The sequence below is a fragment of the Daldinia caldariorum genome, assembly GCF_022478825.1.
Source record: "Daldinia caldariorum strain CBS 122874 unplaced genomic scaffold F4812scaffold_4, whole genome shotgun sequence".
NCBI classification, from domain to species: Eukaryota; Fungi; Ascomycota; class Sordariomycetes; order Xylariales; family Hypoxylaceae; genus Daldinia; species Daldinia caldariorum.
The window spans coordinates 15,534-39,035 of record NW_025953040.1 but is presented as its reverse complement, the minus strand read 5'-3'; the positions used below and the strand labels follow the sequence as shown (position 1 = coordinate 39,035).

The 23,502-nt window shown below is 48.5% G+C and overlaps 9 protein-coding genes across 9 annotated transcripts; 3 read left to right on the top strand and 6 right to left on the bottom strand.

Annotated features, from left to right (window-relative positions):
• Positions 1-1,094: 1,094 nt before the first annotated feature.
• F4812DRAFT_457007 (NAD(P)-binding protein) lies at positions 1,095-2,232 on the bottom strand (the record flags this gene model as incomplete). Its single annotated transcript, XM_047937091.1, has 2 exons — positions 1,095-1,393; positions 1,467-2,232. 2 exons carry the CDS (start codon positions 2,230-2,232, stop codon positions 1,095-1,097), a joined length of 1,065 nt encoding a protein of 354 aa, XP_047791922.1.
• A 2,467-nt stretch (positions 2,233-4,699) lies between these two features.
• F4812DRAFT_457006 (uncharacterized protein) lies at positions 4,700-5,032 on the top strand (the record flags this gene model as incomplete). Its single annotated transcript, XM_047937090.1, has 1 exon — positions 4,700-5,032. One exon carries the CDS (start codon positions 4,700-4,702, stop codon positions 5,030-5,032), a length of 333 nt encoding a protein of 110 aa, XP_047791921.1.
• Positions 5,033-5,088: 56 nt separating this feature from the next.
• Positions 5,089-5,508, top strand: F4812DRAFT_457005 (uncharacterized protein; the record flags this gene model as incomplete). The annotated part of the gene is made up of 1 exon (XM_047937089.1): positions 5,089-5,508. The coding sequence occupies one exon, from the start codon at positions 5,089-5,091 to the stop codon at positions 5,506-5,508; it is 420 nt and encodes a 139-aa protein (XP_047791920.1).
• A 1,640-nt stretch (positions 5,509-7,148) lies between these two features.
• Positions 7,149-8,525, bottom strand: F4812DRAFT_457004 (uncharacterized protein; the record flags this gene model as incomplete). Its single annotated transcript, XM_047937088.1, has 2 exons — positions 7,149-8,072; positions 8,148-8,525. 2 exons carry the CDS (start codon positions 8,523-8,525, stop codon positions 7,149-7,151), a joined length of 1,302 nt encoding a protein of 433 aa, XP_047791919.1.
• A 1,570-nt stretch (positions 8,526-10,095) lies between these two features.
• Positions 10,096-11,840, top strand: F4812DRAFT_469729 (uncharacterized protein; the record flags this gene model as incomplete). The annotated part of the gene is made up of 1 exon (XM_047938904.1): positions 10,096-11,840. One exon carries the CDS (start codon positions 10,096-10,098, stop codon positions 11,767-11,769), a length of 1,674 nt encoding a protein of 557 aa, XP_047791918.1. The 3' UTR covers positions 11,770-11,840.
• A 138-nt stretch (positions 11,841-11,978) lies between these two features.
• F4812DRAFT_469728 (uncharacterized protein) lies at positions 11,979-14,078 on the bottom strand (the record flags this gene model as incomplete). Its single annotated transcript, XM_047938903.1, has 1 exon — positions 11,979-14,078. The coding sequence occupies one exon, from the start codon at positions 14,076-14,078 to the stop codon at positions 11,979-11,981; it is 2,100 nt and encodes a 699-aa protein (XP_047791917.1).
• Positions 14,079-15,199: 1,121 nt separating this feature from the next.
• On the bottom strand, positions 15,200-16,303 carry F4812DRAFT_469727 (uncharacterized protein; the record flags this gene model as incomplete). The annotated part of the gene is made up of 1 exon (XM_047938902.1): positions 15,200-16,303. The coding sequence occupies one exon, from the start codon at positions 16,301-16,303 to the stop codon at positions 15,200-15,202; it is 1,104 nt and encodes a 367-aa protein (XP_047791916.1).
• Positions 16,304-17,723: 1,420 nt separating this feature from the next.
• Positions 17,724-19,232, bottom strand: F4812DRAFT_469725 (uncharacterized protein; the record flags this gene model as incomplete). Its single annotated transcript, XM_047938901.1, has 2 exons — positions 18,264-19,232; positions 17,724-18,221 (listed from the first exon to the last, which is right to left on the bottom strand). The coding sequence occupies exons 1-2, from the start codon at positions 19,170-19,172 to the stop codon at positions 17,724-17,726; spliced, it is 1,407 nt and encodes a 468-aa protein (XP_047791915.1). The 5' UTR covers positions 19,173-19,232.
• Positions 19,233-21,367: 2,135 nt separating this feature from the next.
• F4812DRAFT_456999 (uncharacterized protein) lies at positions 21,368-22,813 on the bottom strand (the record flags this gene model as incomplete). The annotated part of the gene is made up of 1 exon (XM_047937087.1): positions 21,368-22,813. The coding sequence occupies one exon, from the start codon at positions 22,811-22,813 to the stop codon at positions 21,368-21,370; it is 1,446 nt and encodes a 481-aa protein (XP_047791914.1).
• Between the last annotated feature and the right edge of the window lie 689 nt (positions 22,814-23,502).

Below are 23,502 nucleotides of genomic sequence, written 5' to 3'. Positions count from 1 at the left end.
ACAGCCGAGGAGATCACGTTCAGGCCTGGAGCGGGGTCTCAATATCCCTTGGTACGGATAAATCTTGGAATAACCTCATGGAGGGTAGTGATCTAGGTAATTTGGAGTGATCTTGTATAATCTTGACCAGATCAACCAGATCACACCAGATCACATAGAAATGCTATGAACGATAGCAACAGGAAGTAGAAAAGGCATTTCATATAACTATCGAACATTTCTCATATATCTATTCATTCATTTCAAGCTCATCAGCTATCAATCTAAATCTTATATCTAACCTATATAAGGAGAAGGACTCTAAGCTTTCTTGACGAACACTTCAACGTTTATTTTGACACTTGACTCGTATCGTTACTGTTTACCTGAAAATCAAGACCCATCGGCACTATACTCTAACGGACCTGAGTGTAGGTTCGTCACACCTATTTTAATTGAGAGGTTTGCTAACCACACTACCAAGAACTGCTATCAAAGGCTTATCCGCAATACTAACAAATACATACAGCACCACATCTACGTATCAACCTATACACTCGAATAACTTTACATCGAAGGCCTCAAGATAGATATAGTATATATCATGAGAAATGTCTAATTAATCCGAAACTAGAAACACAACTTTCGTATCTTGCATCCTAAAGGTAGTGTAAAAATTAAGGTAGATACGCATAAGTGGTGGTGGTGGTGGCCTTAGGGGATACCACGTGATGCCCCTTTTCGCGAAACACCCAACATTTAATTGATTACATTTTCGAATAGCTTTTGAAAGAGGGCATGCATCGAATCGGTATTTATATTATTAGAAAGCCCTAACTGATGCGAAAGTAGCGATATAGATTTTATATTGTACTTTGAGATTGATGAGGATATAATGGTTGATGCGGTGGTCGCGGTGTTTACCTGTTTTTTAATAGGTGTATCTTTGAAGTGATAACTTGGCTATTGCCTTTTTTTACTGTTGGAAGGATTTAAATAGACTTTATAATTTTAAATTATGGCATATACGCCTAGGTCTATTCGACCGGGAGAAATATAACCACTCAACATGCGCATCGCTAATGAGATATAGCAGTCGTCTAGCTTTATAACCGTTAGTCGCCGTTCACTTTGACTACCGTCTTTCCCAATTTATTCCCCTGCAGCATCTGAACAAACGCGACCGGCGCGTTGTCGATCCCGACCACTACCGCCTCCTTAGTCTTGATCTTCCCCTCGGCGACCCAGTTGATCATATCCGTCGTGAAGGATTCCAGGTACTTGCTGATGTGTTGCGGATCGGAACAGACGAACCCCTTGATGGTGAGGCGCTTCAGAAAGATGTTCATCCCCGTCTTGATGCCATACTTCTCCTCGTCGAGGAGATTATACTGCGACATCATCCCGCTCGCCACTGGAGACACTCCCGGTCAGCATTCACATCCCATCAAAACACAAGACGCGTCATAAATAATGGGAGTCATCACCTATGGTCCCGTAGTCTTTCATCGCCGTCAAAGCAGTCTCGAGCTGCTCGCCTCCTACATTGTCGTAATAGACATCTATACCCTCCGGTGCCAGCCGTGCCAGCGCGTCTCTGGTTGTCTCCTCTTTATAGTTCCACGCCCCATCGAAGCCGAGCTCATCCACTAGAAAATCAACCTTCTCGGAGCTTCCGGTACTGCCGATAACTTTCATCCCGTGCATCTTGGCTAGCTGCCCCACCACCTGGCCTACGCCGCCGGTGGCCGCCGAGACCCAAAAAGTCTTCCCCGATCGAGGCTCCGGCACGAGCTCGAAAAAGCTGATATATGCCGACAAAGCCGGTACGCCAAGCGCGCCGAGTATTGCCGAATGAGAGATCGTCGCTCCCGACGGGAGAGGAGGGCATGGACGAGTTATATTTGCCAGCTCTGCCGGTACGGCGGCATACTCGCCCGCGTTAGCCATGGCCAACACGACGTCGCCCGGCTTGAATCGCGGGTTGTCGGACTTGAGCACCGCAGCAAGCGTGGTGAGCACAGCTGGTTCTCCTTCTACCCAAGCCGCAGAATAAGTGCCCCCCTCCGTCGGCAGACGCATCTGGCCCCGCATGTAAGGATCGAGAGATAAATACATGTTCTGAACCGTAATACCTCCAGGAGGCGGAGCGGCGTCCTCGTCGAACGGGCGGGACTCGACCGTCAAATGCACCCCGGGAACCGGCGAATGCGGCGTGTAGAGCTTATAGATGAGCGTCTTGTTAGGATGCATGGCGGAGGATAATCACAAGTACTCGAGCTATGGAAATTATACCAGCAGATAGAGGGAAACACGACCTCGGACTTTGACAGAGATCTACAACGGAGAGAGTGCAAGGCAAGATGTTCGTTTTACCAACTTACTCCGCCAGACCTTACGCCCCGCAGCAAGCCCGGCCGATTTATGTTGAGGAATTCTGAATGCGGGGATCGGTGGCCTGCTCGCTCATAGCCTTTGGATCCGAACGGGTACCGATGCGACGGTACGAGCCAATTAGAAGCGCGATGTAACCTATAAACCTGTATCGCAGCGGCGCAGTACTCTTGGTACGTATGCGAACCCGAACATGAGCACTGGAAGATTCGGAAATGCGTAATTATCATTTGAAGCAACTAAATAAGGTACCTAAGATATTGAACATAATTAGAAGATGGGTTATCCGCGTAGCTGATCAATTAAGCGTTGCTTACAATAGAATTACAAAGACGGCGATGTTAGGTGTAAGCGATGCACTTCCCGTATGAACCTGCACACTCAATACCACCAATCGTGAACAACCGCTAGGGCACCATTTCAGATTGCTGGCCTGTAGAGTTCTGTCCTAGCTGTCCTCCTAGATCAAATACATAAATACGTAGTGCGTTCTCTATTATAACCTTCCAAATGGTCCTCCGGATGTATCTCTGGTATGCCGATATGCGAGACCCAAGCCTCGCCCACCACGCGACAGTGATCTTGAGCAAAGATCTTGGGCGACCTTATAGTTAGGGATCTATCTTTGATACAGCAGAACATTCCCTCGTCCTCTAGACGTTGATAGTTCCCGAAAGCCCTAGGCAATCTACAAACATCCGGGCTACCTCGAGGTTTCCACTTGTCGCTCCACGATATCTTCACCAATAAAGCTCAGAAAATTAGATAACTACCTAGGTAGGTAGTCTTACATTAAACAGAATCAACTTGATTCAATGCATTACACGCAAGGGTGCCTCACATAGCTAGTATCGAAAGGGTCATGTAGTTGGGAATTGATTCCAGTTGATTTAAGGGGGTTCCCCATAACCGAATATTTGTATGAGAGATTCTTAGGGGCCAATTGGTATTAAGTTGTAGCTGCGATAGCTCCTTTATCATAGAGAAGACTTTTAAAAAACTTAAATCAATTAAACCTCTATGATACAAAGTTAGAAGATCAATTTTACAATTTTTGGTGGTGAAGATATTACAGAGTGACGCGGCTACCTAATGTTTTGGTGCAAACGGATGGTTGCCCTAGTAAACCTTTTCCTTGACGAAACTTACAACTTCCAGGCATCTAATCGTTGCCAAGGTGCCTTGTGAAAAATTTTCAGTGTGCCAGCTGCTTTAGAATTGCCTTAGGCAGGCACAAATCCGTATTGCTCTTGAATTTTGGTTGCCTTGGGAAAATTTCTAGGTCAGAACTTGCACTCCCATTCTTCAACCCTAACCTCACCAACCACAACTTGATCACAACAATATTATTTTTACTCAATCCTAACCAACCATAATAAAAATGACAACCTTGCTACCACAATTATTCTTTATCCACAAATCATCTTGATGGTTGATATTATATATGGACGAGTTTTTCCCTCGTCCTTCCCTAGTAATATCTTTCTTAGACATCATCAATACACCAGTCTCACCACTTTGTTTACTGCTATTCATTCTTACCTACGTACCTACCAACACATCTAAAGGCTTTCGCTATGATGGCTTCGTTTGCCAAGTATAATCACAACACTCGCAACGGCCTGTAACTCTACCTTCCGACCGCAGTTAGTACAACTAACAACCAGTATAAAGATCTAACCAATACTAATAGAATTAAGTTAGATACCGAAGAGAAACAATTATGAAGATCGCAATCTATTAAGCAACAAATTGAAGATGTCAACACCCACCAAGCTCTCGGGTTAGGGAGCTTCCTGGCCAGGGCTTCATGTGTGCCTCGCAGTGGTACGGCGAGATATAGAAGCATTTCAAAGAGGTAAGTCTCGGAATCCGCTCTCGTTATCTAGTATGTTCGTTTACTGACCTAGGTCTACAGTTTCTAAAGGGTCTACGTCTGACGATACTTGATCGTGCCGACTTTGAATTCAAACATTATTTCTCAACAGAAACCTTGCCTATCTATTCGACCCTATTCTATTTCAACCTTATTCTCTTTGCTTACCTTCCCGGCTTTGACGTGGTTATTACCAGTCAACCCAGTATTTGACACACCTCTAATACACAATTCCATCGCACCTAGTAAGTTTAACACTCAACAGTATGTCTATTGCTCGAAGTTTCTAACTCAGATTCCAAGGACCTTATTTCTAACACTATCTTATCACCGAATTTACTTACCTACCTGTTCTTTGACACGACTCTATTGCCTTTTCAACTACCCGATACCCACACAACGCGTGTACACTCACTATTTATCCGTATAGTCAGCTATTATCCATCATCCATGTCCCAGCCTCACAATACTGCAGTCATGGTCTCGAACGAAACTGGTGAACTCGCTTGGATGGCGAAGCAGGAGCAGATCGATCGCTTCTTCGACCGTGTAGAAAAGCGTCGCGCTTCGGCTGCCTTCATCCAAGGTCCCCACGCTTGCAGGAAGAGCACCACAATGCTAGCGCATCTCCTCCTCCAGGCGCACGCTAAGGTTCCCGGCGCCCCGATGGTCTACATTCTCTCTTCCCCTCTGGAGGCGGCGCTACTCGCCATATACCTCGTCTCGGAGCATTTCAACAGGCAACTCCCCGTCGCTCTAATACGTTTGGGGCTCATGTGGTAAATCGCTCGTATGAGATGGTCTATCCGGCGGACTGGCTCATGATCAATCCCGCCGCCATGCAAAGGGTGTGGGATATCATCGAAAAGCTTGAACGGGCTTACGCGCTTCCGGCGGCTGCAGACGGTGAAGAGCTGAGCTTGGCAGGGTTCACCGTCGACGAAATTAAGTCCGTGGAACGCGAGCTTGTGTCGGCTTATCGCCATAACCTCGTCGTAATCTCCAACGACGTGCGGAATCGGCCTTTTGACGTTGTGTCCTCCAAGGAAGTTAGGGTCGAGGAGGGAGAAATCCTGAAGATCCAGAACGAATGCCAGGAGGGTGCTTTCTGCCTTGGCATCTATTCCGAGTTGGCCATGACAGGTTCGGATTACTTCGCACAGGATGCCACCTTGATACCTGGCGAGCTGCTCAAAGAGGTTGAGGAGCATACGGGGGTTAGGATTGCTGATAGCATCGCGTCCACGTTTACCAACTAGACGAGGCGGATTAGAGTAGATTGGGAAGCTTTGTAACGGATGACAAGAACCCCTTAGGTTCGTCCTTGATGTATTTAACTTATTTCCATTGATCATCGACCCAAGATCACCAACGCACCAACGCACCAACGTACCAAGTTCTACACATACATACCTACTTAGATATCGGGAGTTTCACTTGAGACTCCTTGGAACAAAGGACTTATTTTGTATATAACTTTGGCTTCAAAGCAACTGTAGTTAGAGTTCCTTGCGGAACAACGAAGTGGTTTTACCTACTGCATGCTCTGCGGCGTGACAGTTCTACATGTACATACCTAATTAGAGGTAGCTATCACCACTCACATAGCACGTTTAAAACGTAATCGCATAAGATTCCAAAGTTCAATTCTAAATTTTAAAACTACCCCTACCGTACTGTCAGAGAGATCCCGTGACGTACATCGTACGTAGAGTGAATACCAAAGACAGTACCTACCTAGGTAGGTAGGTAGCACGTACAAAATATTAAGTATACTACCTAGTGATCTATTAGCGGTTGCCCCTTAAAGTACCTTTGAGGGAGTAACGTGCTCTTTAGATATAGGTTAGGTACTTATCCTATTTGTTAGAAATATAATAGCACGTCTACAAAAGGGGAAGGCAATAGTAAGTGATCAGCCTGACAATAGCTTCAATAGACTAAACGATCAATCTAACCATATCTCAATATTGACAACGCTAACATCGATAACGCCTAACTCTCTCTCTCTCTCTCGATCTCTTAATCTCTCTAATCCTTTTATGGTCAAGCCCTCAGACCTCCCCAATCGGTAATCCTGATCCGTACGTCCGTACGTCGACTCTGTATACGACATCCATCACTGGGCATATCCTGATATATACGTAGCAGAGAACCCTGCCATATCCTATATTCCAGACAAGGGCCCTCCACGGGAAATGTCATCTACCCGCTTGACCGTTCTCATGATTGTGCAATACTCAGTCCGGAGCTTGCAAACCCTTTCGGCCCTATTGTTAACATACTTCTGCTCGTTCCCATATGATTAGATGGATCATAGCTCCTGTCTGACAGTAACCGTAGGTCTAGGCGACATATTTAACACACTTAGACACCTAATCGCCATGCAAGTCTCCAACACGATGATCATACCAAGGTCCCGGCCCCTAGATGCATTCAGGTTGTTCCGCAAGGCGTAAGGTCCGCTAACATATGACATGGGTTGGGAGAAGGGCCTTGACCGAATTAGTCGTATGCAAGGCCGCCGTTCAAAGTGGGAGTATCAAGTCGGTGTCATTAACGGACGGACATAGGCATTATTACTTTCAGCGTTACAGTTTACTTTAATTTGTCTACGTTAGTTTCGAAGTCTACGTAGTCACACCAAAACAAACGTGGTGGAGGAGCTTTCCTAGTTTCGTATTCAGGCGATTATTAAAAAATAGCTAGGTACACGGGTGTCACGTCAAATCCTCTTCTCATTATCCTCGATGCAAGAACCGGCCGTACGCCTCGACTTGCTACCAGAGCGGTGGCCGTAGTTTTGAAACCCTTTGAGAGGAAAATTTTTAAAGTTAACTTCATCTTTAGGATCACGCATTTGCGTGTCTTCCCTAGGTGCCGCCGGACGCTGACCCTGCTAGAACTCTTCTCCCTCCTGTTCGACCTGCATAGCTTCATATAGGTACTCGGTCTGACGAAGGCGCCTCCAGTTCAGGAGCATAGCGTCGTAAGAGCAGGTCAGCGGGTCCGGTCCCAGCTGCGCATTCCCTGAAAGATAGGCACTTAAAGTCTCGCCTGTTATAGCGAGACTAAAAGCTCGAGTTAGAGGGTATACCTCCAACTTTGTCTTCTCGGCGGCCATCGCCAGGTCGACCCAATTCCACTGCGCACACCGGACAGCAGGGAGACCCGAACGATTCGCCACGAGAGTATTAAATACCTGGAGCCCAAGCGGAAGCCTGGTAGCTACAGGGCATTCGTCCCACGTGTGATCCATAGAATTGTGAATCACACAGCCAGGAATCAGCCCATCCTGGTCTACGGGGCCAGGGCAAGACGACAGGACGTGCTCCACCCGCTTGCAATTTGCGCAAGTATGAAGGCTGGGACCCTCAGGAGGAGCTCGAAATTCGAAGTTCGGCTGGGAGGAGGCGTTCCCACGCGTACCACGGTCGCCAGCCCCTCTCTCAGGTGGATCCATCATCCTCGTGTCCTTCTGGTACTCATCCTTCACCTCGTGCTCCTCCTCCTCGCGGTGGCGTGGGCCTTGCGAGTGTGCTGCCGCGTGCTCAAGCTCCTCTCGCTGCAGACGCGCGCGCTTTCGCTGGGACCTGTTCTTCTTCCTCCTCTTGGCCCTCTGTTCCTGGGTGGCAGGGGCAGCAGGGGCGGCAGGCAGAGGTTGAAGAGCTGCAGCCTGGATGGGAGCGGGAAGCTGCGCGCCGGTGCGGATGTTGTCCGGGCCGTCCAAACGGTCACTGATTATCCCCCGGTTTCGAGAACCCCGGTTTATGCGTGTTAGTTGCACCAGGGTTCGGGGCATTGTCCCGTTGTTCTGCTGGCGCTAGGTGGGCAGCAGCAGCTCTCCTATGACGTGGCCTTCGTCAAAGACCCCGGTCATGTAATTTCGCCCTTGCACGACGAAGTTTCTCGCCGGTTGGGCGTTGAGGTCGGTCATGTCGACCAGGCGACCGCGGTGGTAACGGCTTTCGACCTCGTCCTGCTCATTCAGTGCAACGCGTCCGGACAGGCCATCATTGGGATCCAGATGTAGGAGTCCCGAGCCACGCTGCTGGTCTGCGGCTCGGTCTCCTCCAGTCGCTCGTGCGAGCTGATTCTGGGGTTGGCTAGGGTTCGCAGCCTGAGGGTGGGCACCCGAGCTGCCTTGCGCGTTAACGCTCGGCTGCTCGGAGCGACGACGTTCGTCAGCGACCTGCGTGTGAACCTCCGAGCCGCCTCGCGCGTTAGCACTCGGCTGCTGGGAGCGAGGAAATTGGTTCGCGTTCGAGTCTGCCATGGTAATGATAGTGATAGTGATAGTGATAGTGATAGTGATAGTGGTAGTGGCAGTGGTAGTGTAGTGGTAGTGGTAGTAGTAGTAGTGGTAGACTGTTATGGCAGACTAAAACGCGAATGTTGTTGATGTAAGAAGAAAGAATTTAGGAATTTTGAACCAGAAAAAAAAAAAAAAAAAGCCTTATGTGTGCGCGATAAGGCAGCAGTGGACGTGCAGATGGCGGGGGTTGCGGATGTCCTCGCTATGGAAACGTGATAAGTGCCTAATCCAGAGTGACTTAGGTACCCCTAGTATTGTTATTGCCTTATAGAGGTACTTGGAAGATTTATTATTACCTTGATAAGCATAGCCTACTTTGCCCTTGGACTTTGGGGTTCTAGCATTTGGTAACGGGGCCCGTCTAGCCTTTGGTATTCCCTACGTACAATGCCACATTGGCTTAGGTAGCTATCTAGATGTTTACACCTGCATCGTCCTTGATATGATGCGCTGGTAAATCTGATGCAGAGGCTCCATCCGAGGCTAGGTGCCTTACGTACCCCTACGGTTGTTCACCTGAATATCCATTACCTTTCCCAATGCCACGTTCTTGTACTCAGACGATTAGCAATCTATTGATTGCGGTCTCGTAGACGTTGTTACGAGACAGTAAAATAATTACCAAGTTAAGTTACATATCGATGAAGTGATGAGGGTATCTTAAAGCTGCTACCTAGTTTGTACGAACCCAAAAGTATTACTGGGTACCTTTCGAGTTGTCTTATCCCCGAGGGACACAAATAGGGGCAATTTGTTAAGCAGCCAAGCCATATCCAAAACCAGACCTCAACCGGGATGGAGGAGACACTGTACGCTACGAGGACGAGCTACCCAATTCACGCATTGTAAGCCTCGTTACTGAACAATATGTATAAAGTAGGTTCAGCTATATATCTAAACTTGGTCAATAACGGAATGAGGTTATGTTGAATCTACCGTCTTACAAGGTGTTGTCGATATTAGCTTCGACGCGCCTACGCTAATGTAACCTAGCGGGTTCCCAAGGTTATACCCCAGATTTACCCCTGCCAAGACGCGAGGCCAATCGGAGATTAGCTACCTTGCAGCCGCCCCCTCGTCATGAGCGGCAACGGACCAACAGATCAATAACGACGTTGACGAAAACCTCTGTTTTGACTTGGTACTAGTCAATCCATCCCTGCATTTATGCGACGTTGCGCCAGTGTATCAGATACCTCAAGGCCAAAGGCGCTGTAATACTAACCACAGGTAATTCGACAATAAATACCAGGCTTCAGCCCGCTGTAGTATTTCTTCCCATGTGCTGAGGAACCTGCGGCTAGGTATTGAGCCGTCACTAGAGATGGGGCTTTCCTTTCGTTGGCCCAACATAACTGTGGCTTACAAGGAGCTATGTGAAACATAGTTGGTGGTACAAGGAGATGAAGATTACATAAGATGTAAGACCCACCAGTATTCCATATATTCTGGCTACTTCGAAAGTGTGGAGTTCCTTCTCTGTTTCTTTTTAGTAAATCTGTTGTCACATATTGTATTTATTTATTGTAAGATGGCACAGCGACTAGAGGAGCTTGATCAGCGCTTGGGAGACTGCGAGCTGCAGGACCGGGACCTTCCAGATAGGGGTCGCCGCTCCGCCGCCGCAGATGGGGCTTCCGCTCGTATGACGGAGCTCGTCATGAAGGAGGATCATTTGAAGAACAGGGTCAACAACGTGAGAGATGATGCAACGGAGTACATCGCTACCATCAGCCCTGGCCTTGAAGAGGTCGGAGAAGTTAACCCTTTAGACGTGGAGCGGCTCCAACATACAACCATCTCCCTAGAGAATACCGTGTTCGAAACGACGGTAACTATGGTTTTAGCTCGCGAGGGCGCCCTCAATAGGATTAGAGACATGGGCCATCAATTCAAGCGCTCTTTATTCAACGCAGAAGTAAAAATAGCCCACAAGGAGCTCAACCAGGCTGAAGGTCGTCTCGCCGTATTAACCTTCGACCTCGAAGCTAACGAGGCTCACAACCAGGAGCTGCAAACCAACTTAGCCATGAGAGATGGGACGATCGGATCCCTTCGACGCTGGTTCCGAAAGCAGTTGGATAAGAAAAAAGCTTCGATTAGAAGCCTTAAACGCCAGCTTCGAAACCGTATCGAAGCCCATATATTTGTGGACGGCGAGGTCGAGAGGCTTGAGGCCGAAGTCCGAACCCTCGAGAGGCGCGGTGCGGAGCAGCAAGCTGAAATTTGCCAGCTTCGTGTCGACGTAACCAGTCTCGAAGAACAAATAAATGATTTAACCATAGCTCTTGGTGGCGCGGAATTCCAGATTAGGTCTCTGGGTGACCAGGATCAGCTCGTGGCCGAGTTCTTCGCGTCTAGATGCGACATCCGTCCTGAACGGGAAGACCTCCGCGTCTGGACTCCTTTTGTGAGAGGCGTCCGACGTGCCTGCTGGGTTGCGGGTCGCGAATGCGTAACGCCTTGGACCTTGTTACCGCCGTGGGGACTTACGGAAGAGGTAGACGTAGCTCCCGAGCCGGAGCGGCGTGCTGACATCGTCGGGCTCCTCGCCCACACATATCGCGCGGCAGCCCAAGGGCTCGTAGGTCACAGGCTCTTACGAGCGTTGACCCAGCACCTAGCTGGGGCCGAGATGCTACCCATCGGCGTGATAGCGGCCGTCCTAGACAGGCTAGTAGCCTTCGTCGAAGATGGGTCTGTGGAGGACGACCTCACGCTGCAGCTGTTCGCAGCCGCGCTTCTGCAGGCCGCACGATGTGTGCGCGGTCGGGTCGAGGGGACGGATTCCGGCTTGGAAGATGTACACTCTCGTACCGAGAAGATCGTTGCGAGATCCGGTGCTCCCATGACGCATCTAGTCCAGCTTCTACAGAACGACGGCGCGCAGCTGGTCCGAGATCTGCTCGCCACCCGCGACCCCTCCGGCTATCCCGTAGGAGATGGGTTATCCGGACCCATGTACTGTCCCGGACCGAGGCTGGGCTTCCTCAAGCTGCTGGAATTGAAGCAATGGGTCTGGATAGTTGCGATGGACGACCGCACCGTCAGGGCTGTGCGGTGTGAGCGAGGGGACTGGGCCTGGGCCTCAAACCTCGAGCGCTACGTATTTATGGCGGTGGAGGGGTCGGATATGACGATAGACACGCACCATACTGCTGACAGGCGCTGGCTCAATTCTAATACGATATGGGAGGAGGGTTAGTTTTGAAGTTCAGAATTGAAGTTCGTAATATTATGCGGTTACGTTTTAACCGTGCAATAGAGACGACCACGTGTAGAACTTAGTGCGTCGGCGCGTCAGTAAATCTGTATTAATGATTGATGCTGAGGGCCTAAGTACATCAAAGAAGAGACAAAAGAGTTCCTGTCATCCGTTAAACTACCCTATCTACTCCGTTCTACCTCCTCGTGTTAAGTGGTAATCGTCGACGCGATGCTCTCCCGGATGCTCGCTCCCGTGTGCTCCTCAACTTCACTGATGAGATAGTTGGGTACAATGGTAATATCGTGAGCCAAGTAACGGTTGCCTTTCACGGATAAATGAGAGTATATGGCAACGTGCGGGGCCTCTCCTTTTTGATACTCTTTTTGAGCGTCTATAATTTCTCCCTCGCCGATACGAACGTTCTTCAAGGACACGGCGTCGAAAAGCGATGACTTATTTTCTTTGGGAATTACGACGAGATTATGCCTGAATGCAGACACGAGTTCACGCTCGATAAAGGTAATTTCGTCCGCCGTGAGCTCCGTCGCGCTCAGCTCCTGGCCGTCCTCAAATCCGGGTACCTTGAAGACTTTTTCCAGGGCCGCTACGATATGTTGGACCTTATCCATGGCCGAAATGTTGAGCACCAGCCATTCGGCGGGATAATCCATCCTAAAAGCGCCGTCGGTTAGGTATGATCGTAACGACTCTCTCCCTTGCCAAACTGTCGCTTGCCAGAGCCCGAGGGCTATCCACAAAGCTCCTTTCTGAACCAAGGACGCACCGACACCTCTGCACATCTGTCGAACCTCCTCCAGAGCTGGCGGCCGCTGCGGATCTCCCACCTTGTGGCAGACGGTATGTAGGCCAACCTGTAAGAGGGCTGCTAGTCGGATAATTACTCGCATCGCGTTTGGTCTTCTATGTCCGCGGTGAATATGGGCCGATGCAACAAAGATGGCGACGCGGAAGTCGAGGTCTTGAAGAGTGTGCCTCTTCAATAAGACAGCAAGCTCCCCTTTTTGGGTTACTGCGTGTCCTTCTCCGGATGGTGTGACGCAGGAGAGCACCGAAAGGCGGTACATATACTCTGCGGCGACCGCCGCATCTGAGGCTCTTCTTACCGGCATCGAGTTGAGAGGAATCGACGGCCATTCCGCAACACGCTGGAGCATAGTCCAGGATATATCTCCATTGTACGCAGATCCGGTAGACTCCGAGTCTGAAAACCTCTCAAACTCATTATGCGAGAATGTTGTATAGAATACAACGTTCTCGCGGGGGACGCCGGATTTAAGAAGCCAGGACTTCTCGCGGAGGATCTCAAGCTTACTCTTATACCTCGTACATATTACAACTTGACATATTGAGCGGTCTAAATGCTGCTCGTTAATAGTACCTTCAGATACAAAGGTTCGTAACCCTTTGCAAAACAGCGAAAAGTCCAAACCCTCGCCCAGTACTAGAGAAGGTTGGCTTTTGGTTAGGGCTAAAGTATGGTCAAGTGGGTCGTTGCCATTCAGAAGCTTGATGCCCTTCTCAGACATCATATCCATCATGGACCTGATTCCGAAAATGATTTGCCGGCCTTGGGGGGATTCGAGATCCGCGGCTGTATTCACCATCTGTTCGACGGCGGTCTGCCACGCCTCTCCCATTGGATGGAGATTGATAGCGGGCACTGCATCCGTAGGAATCGTAATCACGTCCGGCTGGCGGCCGATAATATAGTCTAGGATCCATTCGGTTCTGGGAGAGGCGAATGTGGATGTCAACACGACAGCTGCGGCTGGATTCTCGGTCTTGTAACAGGAGGAGGCCCAGTCCAAAATGTGACCAAGGAGGATCTCGCCATCTGTTGTCGGGTTCATCTCTATGTCCATCATGACTACGGCTCGGTTGCCAAAGGGGAATCGCTTGTCGTTGTCCCAAAACCACTCTAGAATCTGCTTATAACGTGTGACTAGCAGATGCCCGCCTGGTAGCGCGTAATCTTCAGGCGGTGCTGTAACTATGTTGTTAGGCATTGCGACGGGAAGCTGTTTGTTGAAATCCTCCGAGAGGATGTATTTGGCGAGCAGCACCGCCTCCAGAGAGGATGGGAGAATGTAAGCCACCGGGGCGCCGGAAACTTTGTCCTGCGCCTGGGCGAACAGGTGCGCCAGCATGGTAGTGCTCTTTCCGCAAGCGGGAGGGCCTTGGATGATTGCGGCGGATACGCGATGGCCTTCGACGAAGTCGAAAAATCTATCGATCTGCTCCTGCTTCACCATCCAAGGGAATTTATGTGTTTCGTTCGAGGCCATAGTTTCGGTATTGCGACAATGTGACATGAATGCTGGGTAATAGATAGACCGAAGAAAGTTGATGGTATTTGTGGAGGGAAAATGAACGTGGGATAATTTAAGAGGGTTACTGGCGACTTGTGCGAAGGGATTTCTTTCTTTTTCTTCTTGTTTTGCTTTTTCCCTTTTTTTTTTTTTGGTTGCCCGACTTCAGAGGTAGGAGGGATGTTGTTGTGTGTTGGAGTGTGGTAAGAAGGATTAGTAAAATAGGATATTCTCGCTTAACCAATTGGGAAGACTAAAAGTGGACTAGAAGTAGGTAAGTAAGTACATTAGTACTTAAACTTGGATGGAAAATGATTTAACCAATTAGGTACCTAAGGAAGATGAAAATGGAAAGATATATTGGTACTTACCTTATGTAATGACTATGACATGCTCCTAAAGTCGGGCTCTTGTGGTCCCCTACACGGGGGGGGGGGGGGCCCTCGGTTTTGTGTGAGATGTGAGATTGGTTGACCCAAGGATTACTTGGATAGGAAATGCTTTGGCCAAAATGGAAGAATACATTAGTACAGGATATTCCTAAAGTCTGGCTATTTAACGCGCTTGACTGTGCACAGTCGAGCTCAAAGGTCGTCTTAGTTTTTTAATTCGTTCTCAGTCTTAGTACATATTACCTGCCGTTAATACTGGCTCATGTTCGAAAGAGGAATGAATACCTCACGTTGGTACGTAGCTGAAGCGATATCAATTTAAATTGTACCTCTTTAATTGTGATGATTGGCTATAGCGAAGTAGAAATTAAGTTCTATCAAAAATCATACAAATCTTGGTGCGTTCCATCGCTGTTATCACCATGTCCACCACCTCAGCCATCTCCGCTTTCACCACCTCTACTTCTGCTACCTCCACTTCTGCCATCTCAACTCCCTGCAGCGCCCCTTTCAGCTCCCCTTCGAAGTCTTGGACCAAGCACTTCAGTGGGAAGAGGCATGAGAAGCTGCCCATCTAGCCCCAGAGCAACCAGCGGAGAGTCATCCAGGTCACTAGTCTCATGATTAATGTTTCGTTCCAGCCTTTTCTGCACATCCAGGTTGTAATCAAAGATTGTGCGGCCAGTTAAGAGGTCAACCACCAAGCTAACGGTTTGCCTCGTGCTTCGATGCCTGTTGATGCGGCGGCTCTCCGAAGTTAGCATGCGCGGCATCGTGAAGTATACTAGCTTTCAACGTCGAGAAGTTGGACGGCGTCTCAGAGTACATATCCTCGCCGGGGATGTCATCCACGCCTTGCGCGTAGTACAACATGTAGCAATCATCATCACCTAGCGGCGTCCTTCGGTGCGTATTGGGAAGGGAACTTGGAATAGGAATCACTTGCCCCTCCGCCGTGTACGTCCTGATAGAATCATGGCCCCTGTAGCTAGATAGGCGGACCTCGGCTATCAGGCGGAATGTCGTCAAGGCTGCACTGGGCTCTGTCAACCCCCACATGCCGGAAGCTTTCTTCTCCGGGCGTCTCATGTCTACCTTGATCTTGCGGAGATCCTGGTAGCGCTTCGGATCGCTCGCGTTGACGTTATATCGGATTCGTATGATCCCTGGAAAACCACACTGCTTAACGAGGACATTATCATCAGCGTCGCCGAAGGTTCCAAACCTGTTTGAGATAACCTCCCCAAGGTTTCCTGTCGTAAAGTCGACGAGGCTGTTCTCGACGATATCTTGGATATCTAAGCTCCCTTTTTTCCATACGCCTTTTTCTCGCACTAGGACCTCCTGCTTTAATAGCAGTAAGCCGGGTCGTTGCCAGAAGGTCTTGCGCATCAGCTGATGCTCTACCAGAGCGGCAAAGGACAAGTCCTTTTCCCTTAAAGGACCTTCATAAAAGGCCTTGAGGGCCTCGAATCTGGCAAGTTGAACGAGCTGTGGGTCAGTCGAGCTGAAGTCCGCCATCGCCAGCCGCAGAAGTGGATTTGTTTTCTCTTGTCTTCGAATGGTTTCGTCTTCCATATCTCGATAAGCCAGAGGCAGCTGCCTGACAATTCGGCGAATTAAAATTACCAGCACGTCCAACCCCCTGGAGTGGGCCTGGTCCTCTTCGGGGATACCAACGACGTCCTTAAAGTTGTACGCCGCTGGGAACTGAAATTGTAGCAGGTTATCCTGTGTCAATTCGTCACCCGCATAGATAGCTCTAAGATCCCGATGACCGTCCTCAACTTTGCCCTTGACTAGCGCCATGACGATAATGATACGGATACGTTGTATTGTGTTAAGGCGGGAAATCACGAAGGTACAGATAAGATTCGATCGTAGTTTGATTTGAAGTTCTTGAGATGGGAAAGGATATGTGTGGTTAAAAAAAGAAAGACAGAAAATAATTGAGTAAGGATTCCGAGCCCTACCACCTCCTTTAATAACTTTACGGTTGATTAGAATCGTTGACTGATGCTGTGATCGGCTCGATTTGTAAGGGTGGCTTACGCAGAAGAAAGATACAAATTGGTCCCATATAAATCAAGTGGAGAAGCAAAGTATTTTTTTTCCCCATTATTCTTTTACTTTAATTCTACGACCTTTTACGATTTTTTACGGCTTTATCGTAATTATTATGTAATGAGATAAGCCCTATCATTGATTTTTATATTGTTAGATAGCTGAAAGGCTGTTATTATAGTAAATGTAAAAAGCTATTTTATAAGGTCTATTTTCAAAGTAATATCGTTGAATATAACGTTAACGATTACCGCTTCAAAGCTTGAAAACGCTGTAAACCTGCATCTATCGTGCTGGCTTATAGCTAACTGGCTTACAGCTCGAAAGTTGTCCCAAAACAGTAAATAGTGGACCACTATACCCCTTTAAGACTAGCATATTACCATTATTAGCGTGGTACATCGCTGACAAGGGCTTACGAGTGTTTTGATAGGTCCAAAAGTCAGTAGTGTCAAATCTATTACCGAATTAGGGAAGGCGTTATAGGGGTATTTTTTTTAGCACGAAAAAAATATTCAAAATTATCATAAGCCACCCTTACGAATCGAGCCGATCAGGGCCTGAATTGATCGTATTGATTGATTGATTGAATGGATTGAATGGATTTGTCAGGGATAAGGGGCACTAGTATGGATTAGGCCTTATGGCCCACTAGGATAGCATATGTAAGGAGCACGCTGCTCCCTCGAAGGTGCTTCGAAGGGCAAGCGTTAATAGATCACCATTATACACTGCATACTTGATATTCTACGTGCTACTGTTTCTAGTATTCACTCTATGTACGACATACATCACGGGATCCTTCTGACAGGATTGAATGTATTGATTGATTGGTTGGTTGAATGGATTGAATGGATTGAATGGATTGAATGGATTGAATGGATTGAATGGATTGAATGGATTGAATGGATTGAATGGATTGAATGGATTGAATGAATTGAATTGACTAAATCGCGGGTAAACTTAAAATAGTAAAGTAAATTAAATTTGCACAGTTAAAAAAAAAAAAAAAAGGTAAAGCTGAATTACACCTTACGTAGGTAGGTACCTACGTACGATATCATGCTTTGGGATGTTAACTGCCACCAATACTAGAGAGGATGTATAATGTATTATTAGAAGCTATCTATGCCTCTTTTCTTATTCCTCTTCACCTCACTTATACTTATTTCTCATCCCCATCCCCATCCCCATCCATATCCCCATCTATTTCCTCTCCCACTTCCTGTTTTTTGCCGTCTTCTTCCGCTCCCTTCCAAAATTGCAAAGCCTTTAGCACAACGGGATTATCCCTTAAGAATCGGACAATGTCTTCAGCCTCATCTATCTTCCTTTCGTCCTCAGCCTGACGCCGTTCGATAGCGTCTATCTTCTCGAGCTTCTCATTTAATTCGGCCTCGAGCTGTTTCGCCTCTGCTATCTCTTGTTTGAGGATAGCGGGATCACGCTTAGATAGTTCTCGCTCGCAATCTATCAACCTCTTCAGAGACGGATTGGTGTGGGAGAGGTTCTCGTAGTACCAGGGCTTAGCTCCCCACACATGAATGCGGCATCTCTCGAAAATCTTAGCGCTAGGAGGATTCTTCTCTGATTTGGTCCCGGCCTGCTTCACGTTCAATCCTCCAACGGATATGAGAGACCCGGCTAGGACCGTCACGAGGATCTCCGTCATGTTGATATGCTCGACCTTCTAAGCCTTGCACACCGGGATTATTGTCTCCTCGGGCTCTAGGCCCGCGTACCTGAGGCACGAGACCAGGAGCCCCCAGCAGTGCGGGGTGCCACGGAGGTTGGTAATTAATCGGTGGCTCTGCGTTCGCCTCTCCACGTCGTCCGAGTTGCCCACCATGCAGACGCTCTGCTTGGACGGTTCGTTCTCGTCTAATCCCGCGATATTACGCTTTTCCAGCATCCTGATCAAGTGCCGTATCGAACCAGACTTGTTCCCTCTGCCGCTACTCGCGAACCGAGGCTGCTCCCACCAAGATGGGCGCGTCGATGCCTGGGAAACGCTCTCCACGTCGCCCTGAGAGTCATTGGCGATGGCGGACGAGGTATTAGGTTTTTCATACATTTCGTCAATCCTACGAGCTACCTCCATATGACGCACCTCCGCATCGTCCAGCTGGCTGCCATGGGTATAATTGTCGCCCGCAGCCTCAAAGGTTTCAACGGCCTTCGCGTAATGCTCGAGCAAGGAGATTATTTCTCTATTCTCCAAGATGGTCCAGGCAGAGCCGCGGCGGTTGGCGATGGAGAGGGTGACGATATAAGCGCCGGGCCCTTGCTTATCGTACAGCAGCGTGTGGTTCTCCGAGTCCCTCTCCCAAAACTCATAGGCCACCATACGCATCACGATCGAGCGCAGGACGGGCCGAGGGATCGTGTGCAGGAGCTTCATCATCTGGTTCCCCTCGTCGCTCCTGAGAGCCGCTATCATATCGTCTACCTTGACGATATCCTGTTGGCTTGATTCTTCTCCCATCTCCACAACGGTGACGTACATCTCGTCGTACGGCGCCCCATTGTCGATCTGGCTAACAAGCTTAGCTTGAAGAGCCGAGACCAGCGGGGTGGCCGCGGAGGGTCGAGGCGGAAACAGAGCAGGATCCATGTCGGCGAGTGAATATTTCTTGCGTACCGAACTTGGAACTACAGATGATGCGGCACAACTATTGATGCGTATTGGTGCGTATGATATATATGATGCGTAGACGAGCGTTCCAACTACCAGTCAACCTTCTGCTATAAACTTTCAAATTGCGGGACACGAAACTTCATAGACGCAGATTGTGGATGTTGCTGTTTTTTACGTCCAACCAGGGCGCTCTCGATATGTCTACGAATTTACTTATGTCTACTGTTGAGCTATCTGTTACCTAATCTATCTAAGCTACCTTCCTAGACCTCTCTCTGATGCACCCCTTAATCTCTTCCGCAGTACATATCACTTGTAGTAATACATATAGCTTAGGTATGTACCTTTTCTAGTACGCTAGCTCTTGAGGAAGGTACGTTCATGGTGTCTGGGCAGTAGTGTAGAGGTGAGTCATAATTATTGTGCTCAAGGTATGGATGTATAAGATGTATAAGGCATAAGGCTAGGGGCTGACTCAGCGGATTTTAACGTAAAGCACCTAAACACGGGGAATAGCATACCTAGGATACAAGGGCAACTACGCCGAGCCGTTGTTTGTGTTAGGTACATGAACCTATAGATTTATGTATGCATTACTAACGGATGACACAAGAGCCTTGGAACTCTTATCCGTCAATTGAATTGTGCTCGCACTAAGCACTCAGCACTCCGAGAGTAGATCGCATCAATGTCCTCGGAGATCACTGCAATATGAGCTTCTAAATTTGGTTCCATGGCATGTTCTAGTGCATTTCGAGGGCGCTGATATAAGTGGATCCCCTACCGTAGCGTTGTCGCTAACTGACCACCTACTAGATCCGGTAATGCATCAAGGGTCTGAGGTTAATCTGATTGGTGCATTGCATTTCTCTCGGCATGTTGTCTAAGTTTTTGATTTGTTTAGGTTTCTATCCCTTGTCCTGATCGGCGGTAACACCCCGCCATTGATCGAGCCTCAAAAGCTTAGCTTAACAACACCCTAAGAAATTCTACCCATAATGCATATCCAAAAGTACCGAAAATTAGGTACCTGTTATTCCGGCGCTTCTGTCTCTACGTATCGCCATATGGACGTGTAGATCTTCCTAAGCCAGCTCAAAATTTTACAATTAGGTGTGGCCGCGTTAAACCGATGATATGTGACCAGGTACTTGCCTATGTAAGTACCTGTAAGTGTGCCATGCATGAGCCATGTGGCTCCTTTGCTTTTTTCAGCATAAGAGATTATTTGTATGCAAAATCATGTTTTTCATTTACATAGACAACATATTCATCCCACAGTAACTGTGGTGTTTGACTAGGCGATATACCCTTAGAGGTTTCCTATAGTGCCTACGAGAATAAAGGCAAAGGGTTAATATATAATATGCATTGTAGTACCTAACTTCCCTTTTCATCATCCCCGCATGTGCGGCATCAGGCTATCTATAACAGGTATAATCAAAAGCCGTGACTTACAGGTATAATGGAAATCACCATGACGGACACCGACACATGTTGACAGATAGATAGACCTCGGTGTCGATTATTCACAGTGGCTACTTTGTAGATGAAGTGATGTATTCCAGATAATAGTACATCCAACAGGAAAGCAACAGCATCATACGTGCTCCGAGTATCTTTAGGATTCAGCTGTTGGGCTCCTATGGTTAGTTATAAGAGAACGATCATCAGTGTATCTCGCGCCGTAGTTGGCGATTCCTCCGTGGAGTACCTGGTTCCATACTTGGTATCTGAGAGGAAACTGGCCTTTCTAGGTCTCATGACTAATTTTGTATGCCGGGTTTCAAGTTTCATCAGAGAGGGCAGTATTACGGAATCTCATGATTACTATCTTGGAGTGCTAAGATTTCGTAAAAATAAGGCATTACCACTAGCTGTTCTGCAGTTCTACGTTGTTACAATCAATGCCGTGCAAGATCTACGGGTCATTACTCGGAGGTAGTCAGGACAAGTAGCGTCGATTATGTAGATATTCATAAGCTACGTAAACCGATACTACATAATAGCCGCAGAGGGAGAACTTGATAGGGAACGATATGGGCGCCGCCATACAAAGAAACTCCGACCCTTCCCTATAAGACAACCTAATGCAGTTTCAAAGTAGACTCGACTAGAAATCTTATGATTACGACAAGCCATAGGCGAAATCCGCTCCGGGCAAGGTGTCGCTAGGTATCCAACATATGTTGGTCTTCCTCCCCTTCCGATACATCCTCCAGCGGAGCCTCCAACGTCTTTTCTACCTCGGCGCGAATCTCCGCCAGAGTCTCGTTGCACTTACTCATAGCGGTGCGGCTCCCGGCCTTTATAAGGGCAGGCCAGACAGTTTCCACCAAGGCAAGGCGGCTAGGGCGACCGAAAAGATACGGGAGGCGCTCGTCCCCATAAAAAACGAACTGCTTGACCATCTCGCTCCTCTGGGCCAAGCTCAGGGCGGATTCCGGCTTGATGGCCTCTCTAACGAGGTCTCTGGCCAGCGAAACCGAGCGTAACTCGGCTACACGCGCGCGGGCTGACGGCTGGTTGATGGGGATGGCTGGGTCACCCTTCTCGACGAAGTCTACCAGCTTCTTGGCCTTCTCTTCGAAGGTGGCCTCCCCCTCCAGAACCTTTTCCGAGACCTCGTTTGTGAGGCGGAGCATCTCGTGGTGGTGGGCGGCGCAGAGTAGACGATGGCGCTTATATTGTTCACCGGCCTCGAGAATCTCCCCGCAGTTTTCTTCGTCGGCCTCCTTGGCCTCCTTCAGGGCGTTCTTGTAACGCCGACGCGCGAAAAAAGAGGATTGGGTGGGGTTCGAGAGCGTCCTCACGTAAACCTCCTTTACCAGAGTTAGGATATTCACGTCCTCCTTGACGGCCTTCTCGGCAGCAAGGCAGAGTGTATCCCAGGCGCGTGCGAAGCGCCACTGTACACCTGGGGAGGGATCTACTCCCAAGCACAGGCGCATAAACAGCGTCGTAGGTCGGAGGATATCCCCAACCTGACAGAACACCATGGCGTCTGCGCCGCAAAGCTCCTGGGAGAGCTCGGCAAGAAAGCTGTCCAGCTTCTTGCTGCTGGCAAGGACCTTGCCAATATCCCGAGACGCGGGAATGACGATCTGGAAGGGCTCTTCGCCTTCCTCGAGCTTCTCTCCCGCCAAGATGTGATCCCAAAGAGGAATGAGGGGAGCGAGGTCCGTCGGTTGGATATCAGTAGGGAACAATCGCGCCTTATCCTCCCTCTGCTCACCATCCTCGGCAGATTTATCCTTGAAGGTTTGGTCATACCAGTGGCTGAGGTACGCCAAGCTGAAAGGCGAGGCGTGGGTCTCGGGCTGTTCCTCGCGAAAGGCCCACTCCACCTTCGGTTTGGCCTTATTGAAGGCGTTGAGGCAGACCAAGTAGTGGAAGTATGAATTCCCGACGCATGGAGGTTCCTTTTTTATTTGGAAAAGGTACCCCAGGACGAGCCCGGTCATCAGCTTTATCAGGCGCTCCCACTGCTCTCGCGTGAAGCCAGGGCGATCCTGAACAAGCTGGTTGTAGACAAACTCCTTGCGCTCCAGATCGGAGGCTGAGAACTCGTCCGTAAACATCCACGTCATCTCCGCTTCGCTCGTTTCCGCTGACATTGTGTTGATTTTTTTTGTGAGCGCGAAACGAAGTAGAGATGTTGACGAGGTTGGTTGTTGTTGGGAGGAAAAAGAGGAAGAAAGAAGAGAGAGAAAATAAAAAGTTTGTGATTTTCTACCTAGTGCATTGCGAACCATAGGCAGTAACCTGGCAACCTAGCACCCTTAAGCACCCACATACCACGGTGACCCCACGTCCTGTACAGAATTAAGTACCTACCTAGGCACTGTACCTTTTAATTTTAGATCTCTCGACCTTGGGGACTTTACGCACCTAGAATTCATTTTAATTATGTCAGGGGATCGGGATGATACCAGGTACCTAAGACATTAGCTTACAAAAGTGCTAGAACTGTAGGATGGTGATAGGACGATGGTAGGACGATGTTTTTGATCTATTCCTTATATATTGTTAAGCTCGTGCGTGTAAGTATTTTGTAGGCAGTTGTCTACTGAGGTCTGGACTGCTATCCTATTACGAGGGAGCTGGCTACCGTTTATACAGACAATATAACCTCTAGCTGAAGCGGAGGAGTATGATGCCAAGTTAGCACCGTCAAAGACACACTCAACGCAGATAAATGGTCGGGATGCATGTAGACTTCAATCTAAAACACAACTAGACATGTTTTAGCTATTTGCTGCTTGGTCCGGCGCACTTGAGATATCAAGCGAGGGCAAGACGCTTT